General features: G+C 42.6%; 1 protein-coding gene across 5 annotated transcripts; it reads right to left on the reverse strand.

Annotated features, from left to right (window-relative positions):
* Nucleotides 1-418: 418 nt before the first annotated feature.
* Nucleotides 419-15,739, reverse strand: LOC311238323 (uncharacterized protein). 5 transcript variants are annotated; one of them, XR_014620354.1, is made up of 9 exons: nt 15,603-15,739; nt 12,128-12,204; nt 11,691-12,029; nt 9,978-10,295; nt 6,950-7,063; nt 5,620-5,667; nt 3,521-5,465; nt 1,694-1,755; nt 419-1,137 (listed from the first exon to the last, which is right to left on the reverse strand). XR_014620354.1 is itself a non-coding variant. In XM_084326352.1 (8 exons), the coding sequence occupies exons 2-7, from the start codon at nt 12,192-12,194 to the stop codon at nt 5,419-5,421; spliced, it is 933 nt and encodes a 310-aa protein (XP_084182478.1). In that variant the 5' UTR covers nt 12,195-12,204; nt 15,603-15,739; the 3' UTR covers nt 419-3,640; nt 5,373-5,418. The 5 variants fall into 5 exon arrangements, 2 of the variants coding, with proteins under 2 accessions (XP_084182478.1, XP_084182477.1); XR_014620353.1 differs by lacking the exon at nt 1,694-1,755; XR_014620355.1 differs by having other exon boundaries at nt 419-1,755.
* Between the last annotated feature and the right edge of the window lie 246 nt (nt 15,740-15,985).

Consider the following 15,985-nt stretch of genomic DNA (forward strand, 5'->3'; position numbering starts at 1 on the left):
GTGTAATTACATATAAACGAGTAATCGCGATCGCTGATGGGATCATTGGAATTATTCTTTTTGGATTACCCCCTATGTCTATTTTACCGAACCTGAAACATGTTTATGTAACGATCACAGTGTCTTACTTTACCGGACATAAACAAAGCGTTTTGTAACAATCGCATTTTCGTGGGTAAAACTCCCCCCCCCCCCTTGATAATTTTGTGAAGGCACATGTGTACATGGTATATACCTTTGATTTGAGAGTATTTGGGTTTTCGGGGGATCAACCAGAACGGTTTGGGCTTATTGCATATCAGTGTTTCCCACAGGATTTTGTGAGACTGTGGTGGGTGAACCTCTGCCCCTCTAGGGGGGTCTGCGGGCATGCCCCCCCCCCCCCCCCCCCCCAGGGATTTTTTGTTGTTGTTGTACACTTTAAAGTTAAATGCATCAATCTGGTGCGCTTTGAGAGCAAAATAAAGAGGATAGATCTATGATGAACTTTGTGCTCAAAACACTAAATTTACTAGAGCAGTGCTTCCCAATCCTCTCCTCGAAGCACCCCAGTCGTTCCATGCATTTGTTAAATTCCACCACCAGCACACCTGATTCAACTTAACTAGCCCTTAACCGCTAAGTACGGTGGTGGCACTAGTCTGAACAAACATCTCCTTACAGGACCCGCCATGATGAACAACCTGACAAACGTCCTCATACAGTTTGGACAACATCCTATATATATATTATTATTATTATTATTATTATTATTGATTGATTGGTTTTTATTGTGGAGTAAAAGACAGCATCCAAGGGATAAAAACATGAGAAAGTGCAAGCACTTATTTCCATCATGGTCCCTGATTTTGGACATGGACAGACATCATAAAACATAGAGCATCATAATAAAATATAATAAAACAGAGCATCATAATAAAACATAGAGCATCATAATAAAACATAGATCATCATAATAAAAAACAGAGCATCATAATAAAACATATAGCAACCCCATAAAAAACACTCCCTACCCTCTCCTTCCTAGACGTGGCTAATTCTATACTTCACTGGCTAGCCATTTCTTTGTGGCACGTCTAAAGCTTCCCCCCTCTTCGATGTTTTTCAGGGCCACTGGAAGCTTGTTCCACTCCAGTGCTGCAGAATATAAAAAAGTATTTGTGCCGATTAGTGAGTTAAATTTTGGCAGAATAAAATCCGTACTGCTCCTTCTAGTGGAGTATGAATGATTGTCACGGAATCGATTAAAATAATTGGATAGATATTTCGGACCTGTATTTTGAACTATCTTGTGTGTGAGACCTAATTTGATGTGAATTACCCTTTTATTGACGGGAAGCCAGTTTAGTTGCCTGAAGAAAGTTGGCCCTAGGTGAGTGCGTGGAGGTAGCTTAAGGACTACTCTCATTAATTTGTTTTGAGCTGTCTGAAGTTTGTTTTTCAGAACCTGTGGAGTGCCACTGAACCAGGAGGTGGAAGCATAGTCAAAGTGACTTTGTACTAATGCGCCCGCTAGCATTTTAAGTGTTGCCTGGTCCAGTAGTTCCCCTTGTCTAGCTAGGAATTTCGTTTTCTGGCAGATTTTTGTGTGGGCTTTTTTAGCCATGGCCTCTCCTGTAAGATGTTTGTCCATTATGCAGCCTAGATATACTACAGAATCCTTGTTTGTTATTTGCTTCTCACCTACTCTTACCTTCATTTCAATTTCTTTACCAAGCCTTTTCTTTGATCCGAACAGGATGGCCTCTGTTTTTCCTAGATGAAGAGATAGTTTGTTATCTGACAGCCATGTCTGCACATTTGATAGCTCCTCACTAAGGATCCTCGCCACTACTGCCAAGTCCTTATGGGAGACCAGAATGACTGAGTCATCCGCATAAAGAAAAAGGTCTGATGAACAGGCATTCTTCATATCATTTATGTAAATGAGAAAGAAGAGGGACCCCAGGACACTCCCTTGAGGCACCCCGCAGGTGATCGCCTTGACTGAGGAGTAGGTCCCGTTTACATTTACCATCTGATACCTGCCTGATAGATATGAGGTGACCCAGTTCAATGCTGACCCACTAAACCCAATCACCTTCAATTTAAATAAAAGGACACTATGGTCAACCGTATCAAAGGCCTTTTGTAGGTCCAACATGATCATTCCACAGAATTTCTTTGCATCAATCTCCTTTCTGATGCAGTCAGTCAAATACACCAGACAAGTCTCAGTGGAATGAGATTGTCTAAAGCCTGACTGATGCTCAAATAGGATACTGTTTCTCACTAAATATGTATTGATCTGTTCATGAATGATTTTTTTTCCATGACTTTTGATAGTACACTTAAAATGCTAATTGGTCTATAGTTACCCTTGTCTGACTTATTACCTTTCTTATAGAGTGGAATTACTCTAGCACTCTTTAGATCTGCTGGTACCTTCCCATGCTCTATGGAGAGATTGATTAGGTGGGTAATAGCAGGGGTGATGCACTCTGCTGCGTCGTTAAGAAATCTAGCAGGCATCTGATCTAATCCTGTCACTTTACTGGAATTAAGTTGACTTAGCCTCTTGAGGACTGCACTCTCTGTCACTTTACTAAAAGAAAAGGAGTCCTCTTGCAGCCCTAGTTGTGAGTAATACTCATTAACATGTGTTTCTCCGAAACGCCCTGAATGCTCTGGGAGATCTTTTACTAGATTATTTGCCACTGATGTAAAGTACGTGTTCAGCCCCTCCGCCACCTCTTTTTTTGTCTGAGGTCAATTTACCCTCGTGGTTCAAACTAAGGCTGCTAGGTTTGGTTTTTAGCCTTTTGCTGTAGCCTAGATCCTTTAATGATTTCCACAATTTACTGGGGTTGTTCCTGTGTTCGAGTGGGATTTTTTGGCTGTCATAATCTCCCTATTCGCTTCACTTCTTAGTTTCTTAAACTCTTGGTAGTCTGAATTATCCCTTGATTTCTTAAATTTTGAAAAACTTAGATTTCTTAAATGTATCAGTTTTAAAATATCATCAGTAACCCAGGACTCTGTTCTATGCTTGATCCTTACCACTTTGCTTGGTGCTAGTTTCTCCACTACATTTAAAAAAATAGATTTAAAACATATCCAGGCTTTATCAATATTATTACATTTCAGTACAGTTGCCCAATCTACATTATTAAAACACTCGATGAGAGCAGCTTTGCTGTAGTTTTTCAGAGACCTAATTTTCACTGTATTGTGACACTTAAATATATTTCTCTGAATCTTCCTAGTCACAAAGATCATGGAATGGTCACTGATAGTATATTCTACTACTCCACTTTTGCTTATCCTGGTCCTATCCGATACCAAAACCAGATTAATAATGGTTTGGGAGGTGTGTGTAACACGAGTAGGTTCCTTAATCATCTGATGAAGATCAAACAATCTACAAAAGGTATCACAAGCTTTGAAAATAGTAGAGTCCTATTATTATCCTATCACTCTTATGTGTGACATAGAGAAAATGTTCCACCAGTTCCATGTCCAAGAGGATGACCGTGATTACCTTTGTTTCCTTTGGTGGAAGAATGGAGATACAAGCACGCCACCACAAGACTATCGGATGAAGGTACATCTCTTCGGAGCGGCGTCATCCCCTGGCTACGCGAACTATGGACTGAAATACCTGGCAAAGGAAAACAGGCAATCATATCCAGCAGGATCCCAGTTCATCGCCAGAGATTTCTACGTGGACGACGGAGTAACAAGCACGGACACAGTGGAAAAGGCCATTCAGTTGGCACAAGAAGCAAAGGAGATTTGCGGCAAAGGAGATTTGCGGCAAAGGCGGTCTACGCCTTCACAAGTTTCTATCAAAAAGTCCTGCTGTCCTACAGAGTATGCCTCCAGCGCAATAGACAGAGTCAATGAACCATCACCTTCCAGGACATGCCACTGGAATGAGCGCTAGGGATACACTGGAACATAGAAGAGGACAGCTTCAGATTCAATAACGATCTGGAAGACCAGCCAGCGACACGTAGAGGCATATTATCCACGATCAAAATAAAAAAAGTCAACCAACGTACAAGATTCCTATACCGGTTTGGGCGGCTCCGCCCATAAGCGCTTTGAGTGACAGTCGCCCACAGTCTGCGACTGGCACAGAGAGAGAGGTAGAAAGATTGAGGGGGATACTAATTAATTTCGCCGTGGGGGGCATAATCCCACGGGACAATGCATTGGTAACTTGTTTCAAATGACAATATATACCGCTGTGAATATTATTGCACGGATTGGAATATGGGCGTGCGCGTGGGAGTCAAAGATATTTTGACAGTGATATCCCAGAAGTCTCTCCACCAGCCCTGCGCGCACACACATTTACACACTCCTGTGCGCAGTCCCTCTCTCTCTCTCTCTCTCTCTACCAGGGAGAAGACCCTCCACGCGAGCCGGTCAGGTTGTGTGTAAAATGTGTGTGTGTTTGTGTTTCCCTGCGCACCTGTCAGGTTGTGTGTGTGTAAATGCGTGTGTGTTTGTGTTTCCTCGCTCGCCGGTCAGGTTGTGTGTGTAAATGCGTGTGTGTTTGTTTCCCCGACAGAAGCTCCTGTCCCTCTCTATCTCTCTCTCTCCCTCTTTATCTCTCTCTCTCGCTCGCTCGTTCTCTGCCTCTCTCTGTCGGCACCCGCTTGAGGAAGTGCAGGTATTTCCACTTGCATGGTTGCGCTACAACCATAGAGTTAGTTATGCAGATCAGTGCCTTATTCACGTCAGCAAAACAGTCAAATCAGAATTACCTAATTCACTGGGGGAGGATATTGTCTCAACTGAATTAGAGCAATCCGCCAAAATGGTAATTAGAGACACAGACCCATTGATACTAACCCCCCATTGCTATAAAACAATGCTAAACACTGGAAAATGCCATTTATAAGACACAGGACCTGTAACAATTGTGTATTGAGCCGTACTGTACCCATTCTACAATCTGTTAATAACGTTTTCAATCAATCAATCAATCAATCATTGATTGGACTCCAGGTTGGCCAACTCCCGACTCCAATTATCTCTTGGAGAAGTCATTAGCCTAGGGCAGGGGTCGGCAACCTGCGGCTCCGGAGCCGCATGCGGCTCTTTAGCCAATCAGCTGCGGCTCCCTGATATATATATATATATATATATATATATATATGTGTGGTTTCTGTTCACTGAGGTACCAGTGTAACTGAAGTGCATTAACAATAACATATTAAGCCGGTATGGACAAATTGAAATTATTTACCTGATCAAATTAAATGTTTATTACAATAAATCTGTCCAATGCTGTGGTGTGTGTGTCCATACGTGTCTGTCATGTACAAGTGCAGGGTGCTATTTGGTAGAGCCCAAAAAAGAAAAGAAAAATAGAGATGTACAAGTGCAGGGTGGCCTGGGTGGTTGGGGCATAACTCCTGCCCTGAATCATTGTCCCGGTCCAGCCACTGTCACAACTTCCTTGTTCCTTGTCCCTGGGGTTGGTGAGATAGATAGAAAGAGATATTTGACATTTTAGATTTCTAATACCATCTATAGAAACATTAAGGAGACAGAGTTGAAATACATTTCTCAAACCAATCACTGTTGCAAAAGAATACGAATGAATGAATATGTAAAGAAACACACCTTCTGCCTCAACATCAGGGTCATGCGTGTGAATTGGTTGATGGTCACCTGCAACAAATAAAACATGGATTTATTTGAGGCTCTAGTCCATTTAGTATTGTGGGAGGTTCATTTCTCAAGTTCAGCAGGATAAACGCTCCAAAGAAAGAACAATGTCTTTATGTCCATTAACTGTGAGGATTCGCCTGTTCCCTGAACTTTTCCCTGTCTACTCTCCCTCACCAGCCCCCACCCTTGCGATGATTTACTCTCCTCTACTCTTCACCAGCCCCCACCCTTGGACTACCTTCACGCTGCTGTCATAGTTTATGATTAGCGCCCCAGAGGGCTTTATATACCTGGACCTCCCTTCCAGTCCTGGTCGGGTCGTTCTGTATCTGTGTTCATGGAGTTCTGGACGTTACCATTCTGTACGTCACCATCACTTGCCGCGTCTCCGGCGTGAGACGACGGCCCAGCCATCACCACCTGTCGCCGTTTGCCTGGAGTGGGACACCGTCTTCGCTCTCTAATTCTCTACGGGAGGTTTTCCAGTGTTCCCACTCCAGACGTCAAGGCGGCACGCCATCGAGCTATTGTTAATACAGGTCAGATTTGCTAGCTCTATTTTTTACTTTATTTTAAATGATGAATCAAATCTTGAATCTTGACTACTTTTGTATTTTCATTTATCCTGTAGTTAGAGTAATCTCTCACAATACAAGAGATCTCTCTCTCATTGGCACATCCGAATAACAAAGCCACAATGGCCGTTTTCCAATTGAAAAATATGCAGTGAGCTTGACTATTGGAGATTAGGTCAAATAATGTCATGTGAAGTTTTTATCTTCAATAATGTTTAAACTTAAACAGTGTTAAAACTCTTCCTTTAATAGATCAATGTTTATGGTAACTTTTACTTAATGGAATTTCTGGAAAAACGATTAACCCGACACCACCCACAGACTGTTTCTTATAAACACAGATAATAGTCTGTACTTTGATAATAGCTCTGAGAATGAACTTCCTCTTGGCTGGTTGCCAGGGCTACAAGTGTAACAACGACAACCATCTGTTCCTGGTCTCAACTTTCACTAACCGTGTGGCCATTTCTTCTCCCGGCTCAGAACTATGCCATAACTTAAATGTGAAATATACCAGGAAATGTGGGCACAGACGAGAACTGTAAAGTGCATTTGATAGTGAACGCATCCCAGAGTAACATATATTGTGATGAGCTTTGCACACCGTGTAGTGGACGTAGAGGTCTAGGATGGCCTAGAGGTAAAGAGGCCAGCCAGTAAACAAAAAGGTCGCTGTTTGACAGAAGGAGGTCTGTAGAGGTACTTACGTCGAGCGCGTTTCCTAAAGAACAGCACGGCAAACAGGAGTCCCACAATCAGTGATCCAATCACCACCAAAGGCGCAACAATTTTGGATACAGCATTTGACTTTTGTTCTTGACCTAAACAAATGAAAATAAATTATAGGTGTTATATGTTTTTCAATACAGTAGTAAAGAGACACATCTTGGAGCTGCTCCATAAGAGAGTAAATAACAACATAACTCCCAGGACACATTGACAGTACGCGTGATGATTTTACTGGATATGGGTACATTTACTGATTCAGAGCTGTAAGCCCTACATTTAAATACAACTAATTTAGATGTAATACCTACCTATTTTTTGTTTGAGCTATTATTGGAACTTTAAAATTGTAGCTTGATGACATCACAAATTGAAGTTTTGATGCTCTGATTTCCAGCTTAGTGAAACAGTTCAAGTCAATTAAATTGTTCCTTTATCAAATCCCTTGGGAAAATTCAGGTGTCATAGCAGCATGGGGGAAGGGGGAGGGGAGGTACAGGCAGGACAAAAAGACAATAGAAATATTAATAATAATAGAGTGGGGGAAGTTACAGGCAGGAAAGAAATATATAAAATAGTAATAATAATTGCTAACCATTAATGACCTCTGACCTCCGGAGGTGTGTTCTCGTCGTTTGCAGAACTATCAAAAAAATGTGGTCTCCCAAATTCTCACCTTTTCAGTTTTTTTCAGATCAGGCATTTTGTTCAGAACCAATTCCCACAATTCCCTGGCCGTCCTCCAGACTCTAGGACTGACTCTCTCCTATCGCTCGGTACCGGGCGGAAAGGGCTCGTCTCAATTTTATATGATAAAATATTTTGGATGAACCCAACTTGCTTAGACTCCCTAAAAGCCAAATGGGACGAAGATCTGGGAATTATCATTACAGATGAACAATGGGATCATATATTAGACCTTGTACACACTTCCTCTATATGTGCAAGACACAGTTTGCTGCAGTGTAGGATCCTGCATAGGGTTCACTACACCAATGCGAGGTTAGCAAAGATATACCCGGATAGAACGGATGCGTGTAATAGATGTAAACAATCTCCAGACAATTATATGCACATGTTTTGGACGTGCCCCAAACTCACAGAGTTTTGGACTGCAATATTTGATACACTAAGTAGGGTCTTGGGCGTGACGTTAGACCCTGATCCACTCACTGCCTTTTTCGGTATCCCGAATACCCCTACGATCGCATCTAGGGCTGCAAAGCGAGTTGTGGCGTTCACTACCCTCCTCGCTAGGAGACTTATTCTCTTTAAATGGATACACCCTTCCCCACCTACTCACAACAGATGGATACATGAGATACTACATTGCGTTAAGCTTGAGCGAATCAGATTCTCCCTAAAGGGCTCCCTTGAAACATTCCATGTGACCTGGCAACCATTTCTGCAACACATCGATACCCTGACTATCAATGAAGAGACTTAGAAAGAATAGAGCTTTGCACCTCTAACTGCACTTCCTTATCTTTTATTGTTATTTTATTCCTATTTTCTAATTCCCCCGGGGGGATGGGGTGGGTAACTGGGGGAGGGAGAGGGGAACGAGGGACACAGCTGCAGAAGATCAAACTATTCAAGAACTACCACAGCACTATAAGTAGGGGTGGGGGAAAGAGTGACATAATATCATTGATGACTTTCTTCCACAGCCACATCCGTGCTAGAGAGTTTTGTGTTTTTAGTTTTTTCTTTATCTCTTTTTATCTAAAATAATTGTGCACAATGCAGATGGGTCTGATTGATATTGTTGTTGTTTTTTGTTTTTCTTTCCCAGCAACATCTATGCTATGCGTTTGTATATTTTGCAGATGTGTTTGTCAACAACCTCGGTGTGGGGGGGATGGGGTGGGAATGAGGGAGGGGAAGGGGAAATGAGAGGGAAAAAAAGAAAAAAGATGGAAAATGTACAATATCTACAACTGTAAATGTTCAATATTTTTTTCCTGAAATAAAGAAATTAAAAAAATATATATATAGTAATAATAGTAGAGTAGAACATAGTAATAATAGTGGAATGGCAGAATTCAATCTAGGTTTATAGATATTGACTTATTGAATGGGTGGCCAACCCGTGCATGCGGCTCTTTGCCCGTCAATGTGTGGCTCCTCCACCCATTTATTTTTTATTTTTATCTCATTAATTCCACACCATGCTAAAATTGAAAAAATTATAAACAAATGAATAAAGGGAAGATGATTAAACGGAACGTTTTGTAGATACAGTACTGAATTCTGCCATCCGGACACATGCTATTTGAAATATGATTATAGAATATAGAATATCAGGCCTATAAATGACCTTATTATGGCCAAGTCGTACATCTATGGATCGGGCCAAATCTCCCCTTTCCAATGGCAGAGTTCAATCTGGATTTAGTATCACCAGGCGTGATTCACAAACCGTGAATGAAATCTACTGTATGTACACTTTTTTATAATGCACATTTATCCACCATTTTTCATCAGATTGCAACGCTGTTTTTTGCTAGACGTTCACAGAAAGGTAGAGAAACTAAATGTGTTCTGTTTTATGGCAATAATGTTCAGGTTTGTGGGAGATAATCCCGAAAAATAAAAAAGTTAATCCAGAAGTCAGATGATTGACAGGGGCTGGCGTGAGCTGGGTAGTGTAGTTTTTAGAAATTCGAAAGCCCATCAAAAGCCCTGGGTCTCTTCCTTCAAAAGACTACACTCACTTTTGGCTGCACCACTTTCCCCCGTCAATATGCGCCGGTTTCCGACTCAATGCCCTGTGATTTCTATAATCTTATATTTCACTAATAACAGTTAAAATAATTGCACATTAAATCCATTTTGGCCGTTACAAATAGAAAGTCTGCTTTGTTAATCTTAGTAATTTGGAGGATTTGGTGCACTAACGATTTATTAGTGCTAAAGTGATGAGAAAGTGACCATATCACAAGGCTGAAAACTGTGAATCAATTTTGAATAAGTGTTTCCCCCCACCCCACAGGGTGCTAAACATACCTGAAGCCTGTGAAGCAAAGGCGACCTGGAATGTGGCCTCCCCCTCCTGGCCTCCGGTGGCACTGTGTACTGAACACCTGTACATGGAGTAATTGGAGCCTGCCAGCAGAGTCAGCTTACTGGAGAGGCTGAACAGCCCGTCGTCTCTCTGTTTGGTCTCCAGCACAGAGCTGGATGTCCAGTCTGAACCGTGCCCATCGGACCAATGGATTTGACCTTCTGGGTATCCACCGGATGAGTTACAGAAAAGAGTCACGTCGGTATTCACCGGAATATCCTTCTCTGGCATGGAGTTTATAGTAGGTGTGCTGTATTTCGCTTGAAAGAGGGTGGAAAGGACATGTCACAAGATGTGGATAACATAATTCAGTGGCTTTAGTAGCGGGAAGAGTTTACAAAACTATCCAGTAAGTTTCAATGTGGAGAAAAAAGACTATTCCAATATTATTTACTAGTTTTGCCTTCAATGTTAGCTGACAAGGATTTTGACGCCCCACTTGTATTGGCAATCATATACAAAACAATCGGGAAACAGTGCAGACATAGAATGAGTATAAACATTTACAGAATAAGAGCAGTGCAATAAAATAGACATAAATTAGTAAAATAGTGCAGTGCAATAAAATAGTTCTCATCTACAGTACAACAATCAGTCTACGAGACAAGCCAGGACTACGAAACTGACAAACAGTTTCTACCCACAGGCCATCAGACTTGTGAATGCTGCTATAAGCGTTGCCGTTTCTTGCCTGGACACGCTACTATTCCCAAATCAAATCTATATAATAGGTATTATGTTTCATCATGAATGCATGAAAGGGGGGGGGGGGGGTCATTTCCGATTATTTGATTGCCAGTAACGGCATTCGTATTGAACACTAAAAACGCTTATCAGCCCGATCGGTATAAAAGCATTGCACGGTCAAGCTAGAATTTACGTCAGATAGTCCTTACCTGTGACCGGGAGTATTCCAAAAATAATATTCCAATTGTTTGATCGCCATCTGGTACATCCGATGTCCATTTGGTCCACGACATCACCAACCACAACATATGAATCAGGGATATTTGACGCGCTTCAATGCAACCGGGAGAACCGCTAGACTGGCCCGACCCAGAAAACTGCGCCCGGTGACATTTGACCGGTGCACAGGCCAAGATATAAGGTTTCAAAGGGTGCTCGATACCGCCGTCTAGCTGGATGTGGCCGTTATTGCACTTTGGCATTCTCAGGATGATTCCCCATGTTAACCCAGAGTCTGTGTGCCTGTAATAAATAGAAATATCGAATAAAAGAAATAACGATCAAATAATGAGTATACTCGTTGTTGGCGTTCAAGCGATGGCGCCAAATAACGAGTATAATCGTTGTTGGCTGGGAATGTGTTAACAGCTGGGAGAACAGAAAAGAAAGACGAAGAAAGAGAGACTGGAGATGTTACATGGTGGTAGCAGTGCTTTGTACGTTTGCCATGTTGTTTCACTAAGATCTGCGATTGTCGATTAGTAATCAAATCGAATAATTCCCAGTGACTATCGAATAGTAATTTTGTGAGTTTTTCCCATCCCTAGACGGTATGCCCCTTTGAACCTAAGACACTCAAGAGATGTAACTGACTTTTTTCACCAGTCTACATACCAAAACACGTCTATGAAAATGTGTCAAATGGCGAATAAGTGTAGTTTGGTTTAGTACACACACTAGGCTCTCACCTGTGAGGCTGAGACTGGTCGAGCCAGTGGCGTCGCCGCAATCTGTCAACACCTTGCATTCATAATCTCCTGCGTCTGCCATCTTAGTGTCGGTCACAAGCAAGGAGACATTCATGTTCTTCTCATTCCACCGGGATTCGGCGAACCCGACACCAGGCATGTCCTTCCTTTCGCCTTTGTTATATACTAGTAAAGGAGTCTGGACACCCACTTTTCTCCAAACGACGACTAGGATGTTTGCATCCGTGACCTCCACTGAGGTTTTGAGAACGCACTCCAGCACCGACCGCTGCCCATACAGTCCGTGGTTTGCAGCTTTGCACTCCACACTTACGAAGGCTGTTGGGAATGTGATTGCAAAAGAGGGGTTAAATCAGTAACATGGCAGAATGTTCTGTCTCACGTTGTGTCCCCACGCAGATCACAACAAAACTTACAGGTGTTCACACTGCTGCCGACGCAGATGATGACAATCCATTGTAAGAAGGTTTCAAGAGAGGCCATGGTCTTTGTGCTGAAATGACAAGAGCACAAACTATTATTATTGTATAGGAAGGGTTATAGAAAGCATGTTAGGAAGCTTAGGAAGGGTGATAGGAAGGATAGGGAGGATGTTAATAAGCTTAGGAAGAGTGATAGGAAGCATGTTAAAAACAAGGGGGCAGGCGTTTTTCAATGGACAGTTTTTAATGCATAGGACGGTTATAGGAACGACAATAGGTTCACTATGGCATTTCCATGTTTTAAACAGGGGCCAGAGAGCTGATACCCTGAGGCTCTGAGCAGCAAACCTGTGTAGTATCGCCCTCTTGTGTTCAAAATGTGTAACTTTATACTGAATATCTATTTGAATAGACAATGATGGAAATTAATACAAATATTCTAGGAGTCACATCCCTGGCCTGCTGTCAGCCTGTGTGCCAAGTTTCATCCACCAAGGCCTTGTAGTTGGCGAGTTTAGCTCCGTATATATATACACACAGACAGATGCACACACACAACCATAATAAACCTTAAATTCTTTAGGCAATATAAATCTTTGTCGTTCTGCACTAGCAGAGCTTTTGGAACAGGATGCCCTCCTGTCATTTCACATCATTAGCTGCAGACGTGTACACAGACTTTTCCCAGATGTAGTTAGCATTAGTTAACATTAACAATGTAGCTTTTAACACATTTGTAATAAATGTAAGATAGATTCTCATAGCGCGGTTAGGTGGCATAGCGGAGATTGCGTTCGTCACCAACCCCGGAGCTGTGAGCTGGATTCGAGTGAGCTGGATTCGCCTGTTCGAATCCAGCTCACAGCTCCGGGGTTGTCACCAGCTTGGCTGGCCGTTCACACTAATACAATTGGCAGTATTAGAGGGTGGGAGAAGCTGGCGGGGTGGGTCCGGGTCGTTGTAAACAGCGACTCCTACAGTTCGGTCGGGGCGCCTGCTAAGCGCGGATGGGACCTGAGTGGGATAGTGTGATCCTTCCACACACTACGCCCTCTCGGACAATATCCGCGCTGCCAGGTGAAAAGAAGCGGTTGATTGGCTGGACGTGTGTCGGAGGAAGCACGTGATAGCCTCCACTCTCCCAGATGATCTGACTGTGGGGGGTAAGTGCGCAGCGACCAGGAAGGGGATTGGGAATTGGCATAACGACTAACAATGGGATGGGAGAAAAATCGGAGGAAAAATGGAGGGGGAAAAAGATCAATAATAAAAAAAGAAAAGATAGATTCTCATGTGTGGTTATTCAGTATAGTATGTGAGTGCTCAGAATTGATTGATTGATTGAAAAGTTTATTAACAGATTGCAGAATGGGTACAGTACAGTACAGCTCAATACATACAATTGTTAAGAGGATGCAGACCAGAGAAAGACTTTCGTCTTGTTTACATCAGGGTCCCCCATTTTCAATTCATCATAACATATATGACATACACAACATACAGATAGACAGTACTGCTACATCTATACATTTATGACATACCAGATTTGCAAATATAGTACTGTTTGTGATACAAAAAGTGTCCAGAAAAAGAGTGTATATACATTTGACGTAGAGACTGTACATTGGAGGAGGTTGGGTAGGTGGGGTGGGGTTGGGTGGGTGGGTGGCTGTACATTGGAGGTGGGGGGGAGGGGGGGGGGACACTGTACATTGGAATACTGACAAAGCCATACTTGGTAATTTACTGTACAACTGGGTTAGGACATTTGTAGGGGCCAGTTTAGAATTGCAGTCTCCCGTAGGTGTTCTTTGAGAGTGTTTTTGAAGGTGGGTAGTGATTCACATTCCTTTACAGCTTTGGGTAGGGCGTTCCACATTGATGTGGCATAATTGCGAAACGTGTTTAGTCCCTTGTTTGAGCCGAATCTGGGTTTAACATGATTTGTGGAGTTGTGATTGTGGTATTCACTGACCTTTGGGAAGTATTTTGACATGTACATGGGTACACCAGCCTCTTGTGGGCAAGGTTTGAAGAAACTAGACGGGATTAGGGATGTAATTGATTTCCGATTATATATATATTTTTTTTAAGTATGCAAATATAATTTTGTCTCACAAATGATATTTTCCCTTGTTTTTACCGGTGTTCTGCTGAGAACTGCTGCCATAGCACGAATCGCCTATATCTTTGGACAGCAGGGTGACGTCACCCTATAGTTCACTCCGAATTCCAACAGGTGTACCTAGGTGTACCTAGAACCCACCTCACCCCTGCCCACTTTGACAACCTAGGATGGCTTAGAGTAGACGACAGAGTACAACAACTTGCAATGGGCCTGGTCTACAAGATACACTACACGACCAAGGTACCCATGTACATGTCAAAATACTTCCCAAAGGTCAGTGAATACCACGATCACAACACCAGAGGGAGCTCCACAAATCATGTTAAACCCAGATTCGGCTCAAATAAGGGACTAAACACGTTTCGCAATTATGCCACATCAATGTGGAACGCCCTACCCAAAGCTGTAAAGGAATGTGGATCACTACCCACTTTCAAAACCTCTCTCAAGGGACACCTACGGGAGACTGCAATTCAACACTGGCCCCTGTAAATATCCTAACCCAACCCCCTCCAATGTACAGTCATTTACCTAGTATGGTTTTGTCAATAGTTCAATGTACAATTTTGTTTGTTTGTACAGTGTCTCCCCCCCCCCCCTCAATGTACAGTTTTACTTGTTTATACAGTGTGCCCCCCCCCCCCCCAACCACCTCCAATGTAAATTACCCAGTATGGTTGTCAATATCCCAATGTACACAACCCCCCCCCACCCAACCTCCTCCAATGTACAGTTTCTACGTCAAATGTATATACTCCCTTTTCTTGACTCCTTCTGTATCACAAACAGTACTGTATTTGCAAATCTGGTATGTCATAAATGTATAGATGTAGCAGTACTGACTATCTGTATGTCATGTATGTCATATATGTCCTGATGAATTGAAAATGGGGGACCCTGATGTAAACAAGACGAAAGTCTTTCTCTGGTCTGCATCCCCTTAACAATTGTGTGTATTGAGCTGTACTGTATTGTACCCATTCTGCAATCTGTTAATAAAGTTTTCAATCAATCAATCAACCGACATTTTATCATCTACAAATACATTCGGCTGCAAAGCCAATTACATGTAAATAATTCTGAGAAGATGAATGTGGATGAGAGCCTTGACGGTTGTAGCTACGGCTGTGGGGGTGCTGGAGACATGATCCAATAGATAGACTTGTATACGCCTGTGACAGTCTCCTGAACACGGAGAGACCAATCCCAAGTCGATCGCCACTTTCTCTCCGTATTCAGGAGACTCAGGCGTATAAAGATCTATTGGATCATGTATCCAATAGATCATGGTAATAAATAATATATAAGTCAAAACGTCAAAAAGTTAAAACATCAACTGACCATATGATCCCGTCTCCACAAACCTCGTCGGCGACTATTTCGTTTTCTGTGGGTCGCGAATTGTAAATTTAGTGACTCACTACTGTCTGTGACTGTAGCTGTAGCCTACATTATAATTATTAAACTTTCGGTTTCAGTTTGCTCAAGCGAACTTGCATGGGCCTGGACAATCTCGTGTGTCATCGCCCCGTCTCGCGCGAACACACACTTGACACCCCTTCCTGACAGGGAGCGACGCGAGCGAGCGTGATTGCGAAAATGATTAAAATGTATTCGTTTCAATCAGACTATCCTGACCTGCCGCGAGCGACAGCGAACTGAGCAGCGATGTCGTCCACCCCTCAGATATTCGCTCGCTGTGTCTCTAGTTGAGCGATTACGCG

The sequence above is a fragment of the Notolepis coatsorum genome (genome assembly GCF_963971535.1).
Source record: "Notolepis coatsorum genome assembly, chromosome: 12".
NCBI classification, from domain to species: domain Eukaryota; kingdom Metazoa; phylum Chordata; class Actinopteri; order Aulopiformes; family Paralepididae; genus Notolepis; species Notolepis coatsorum.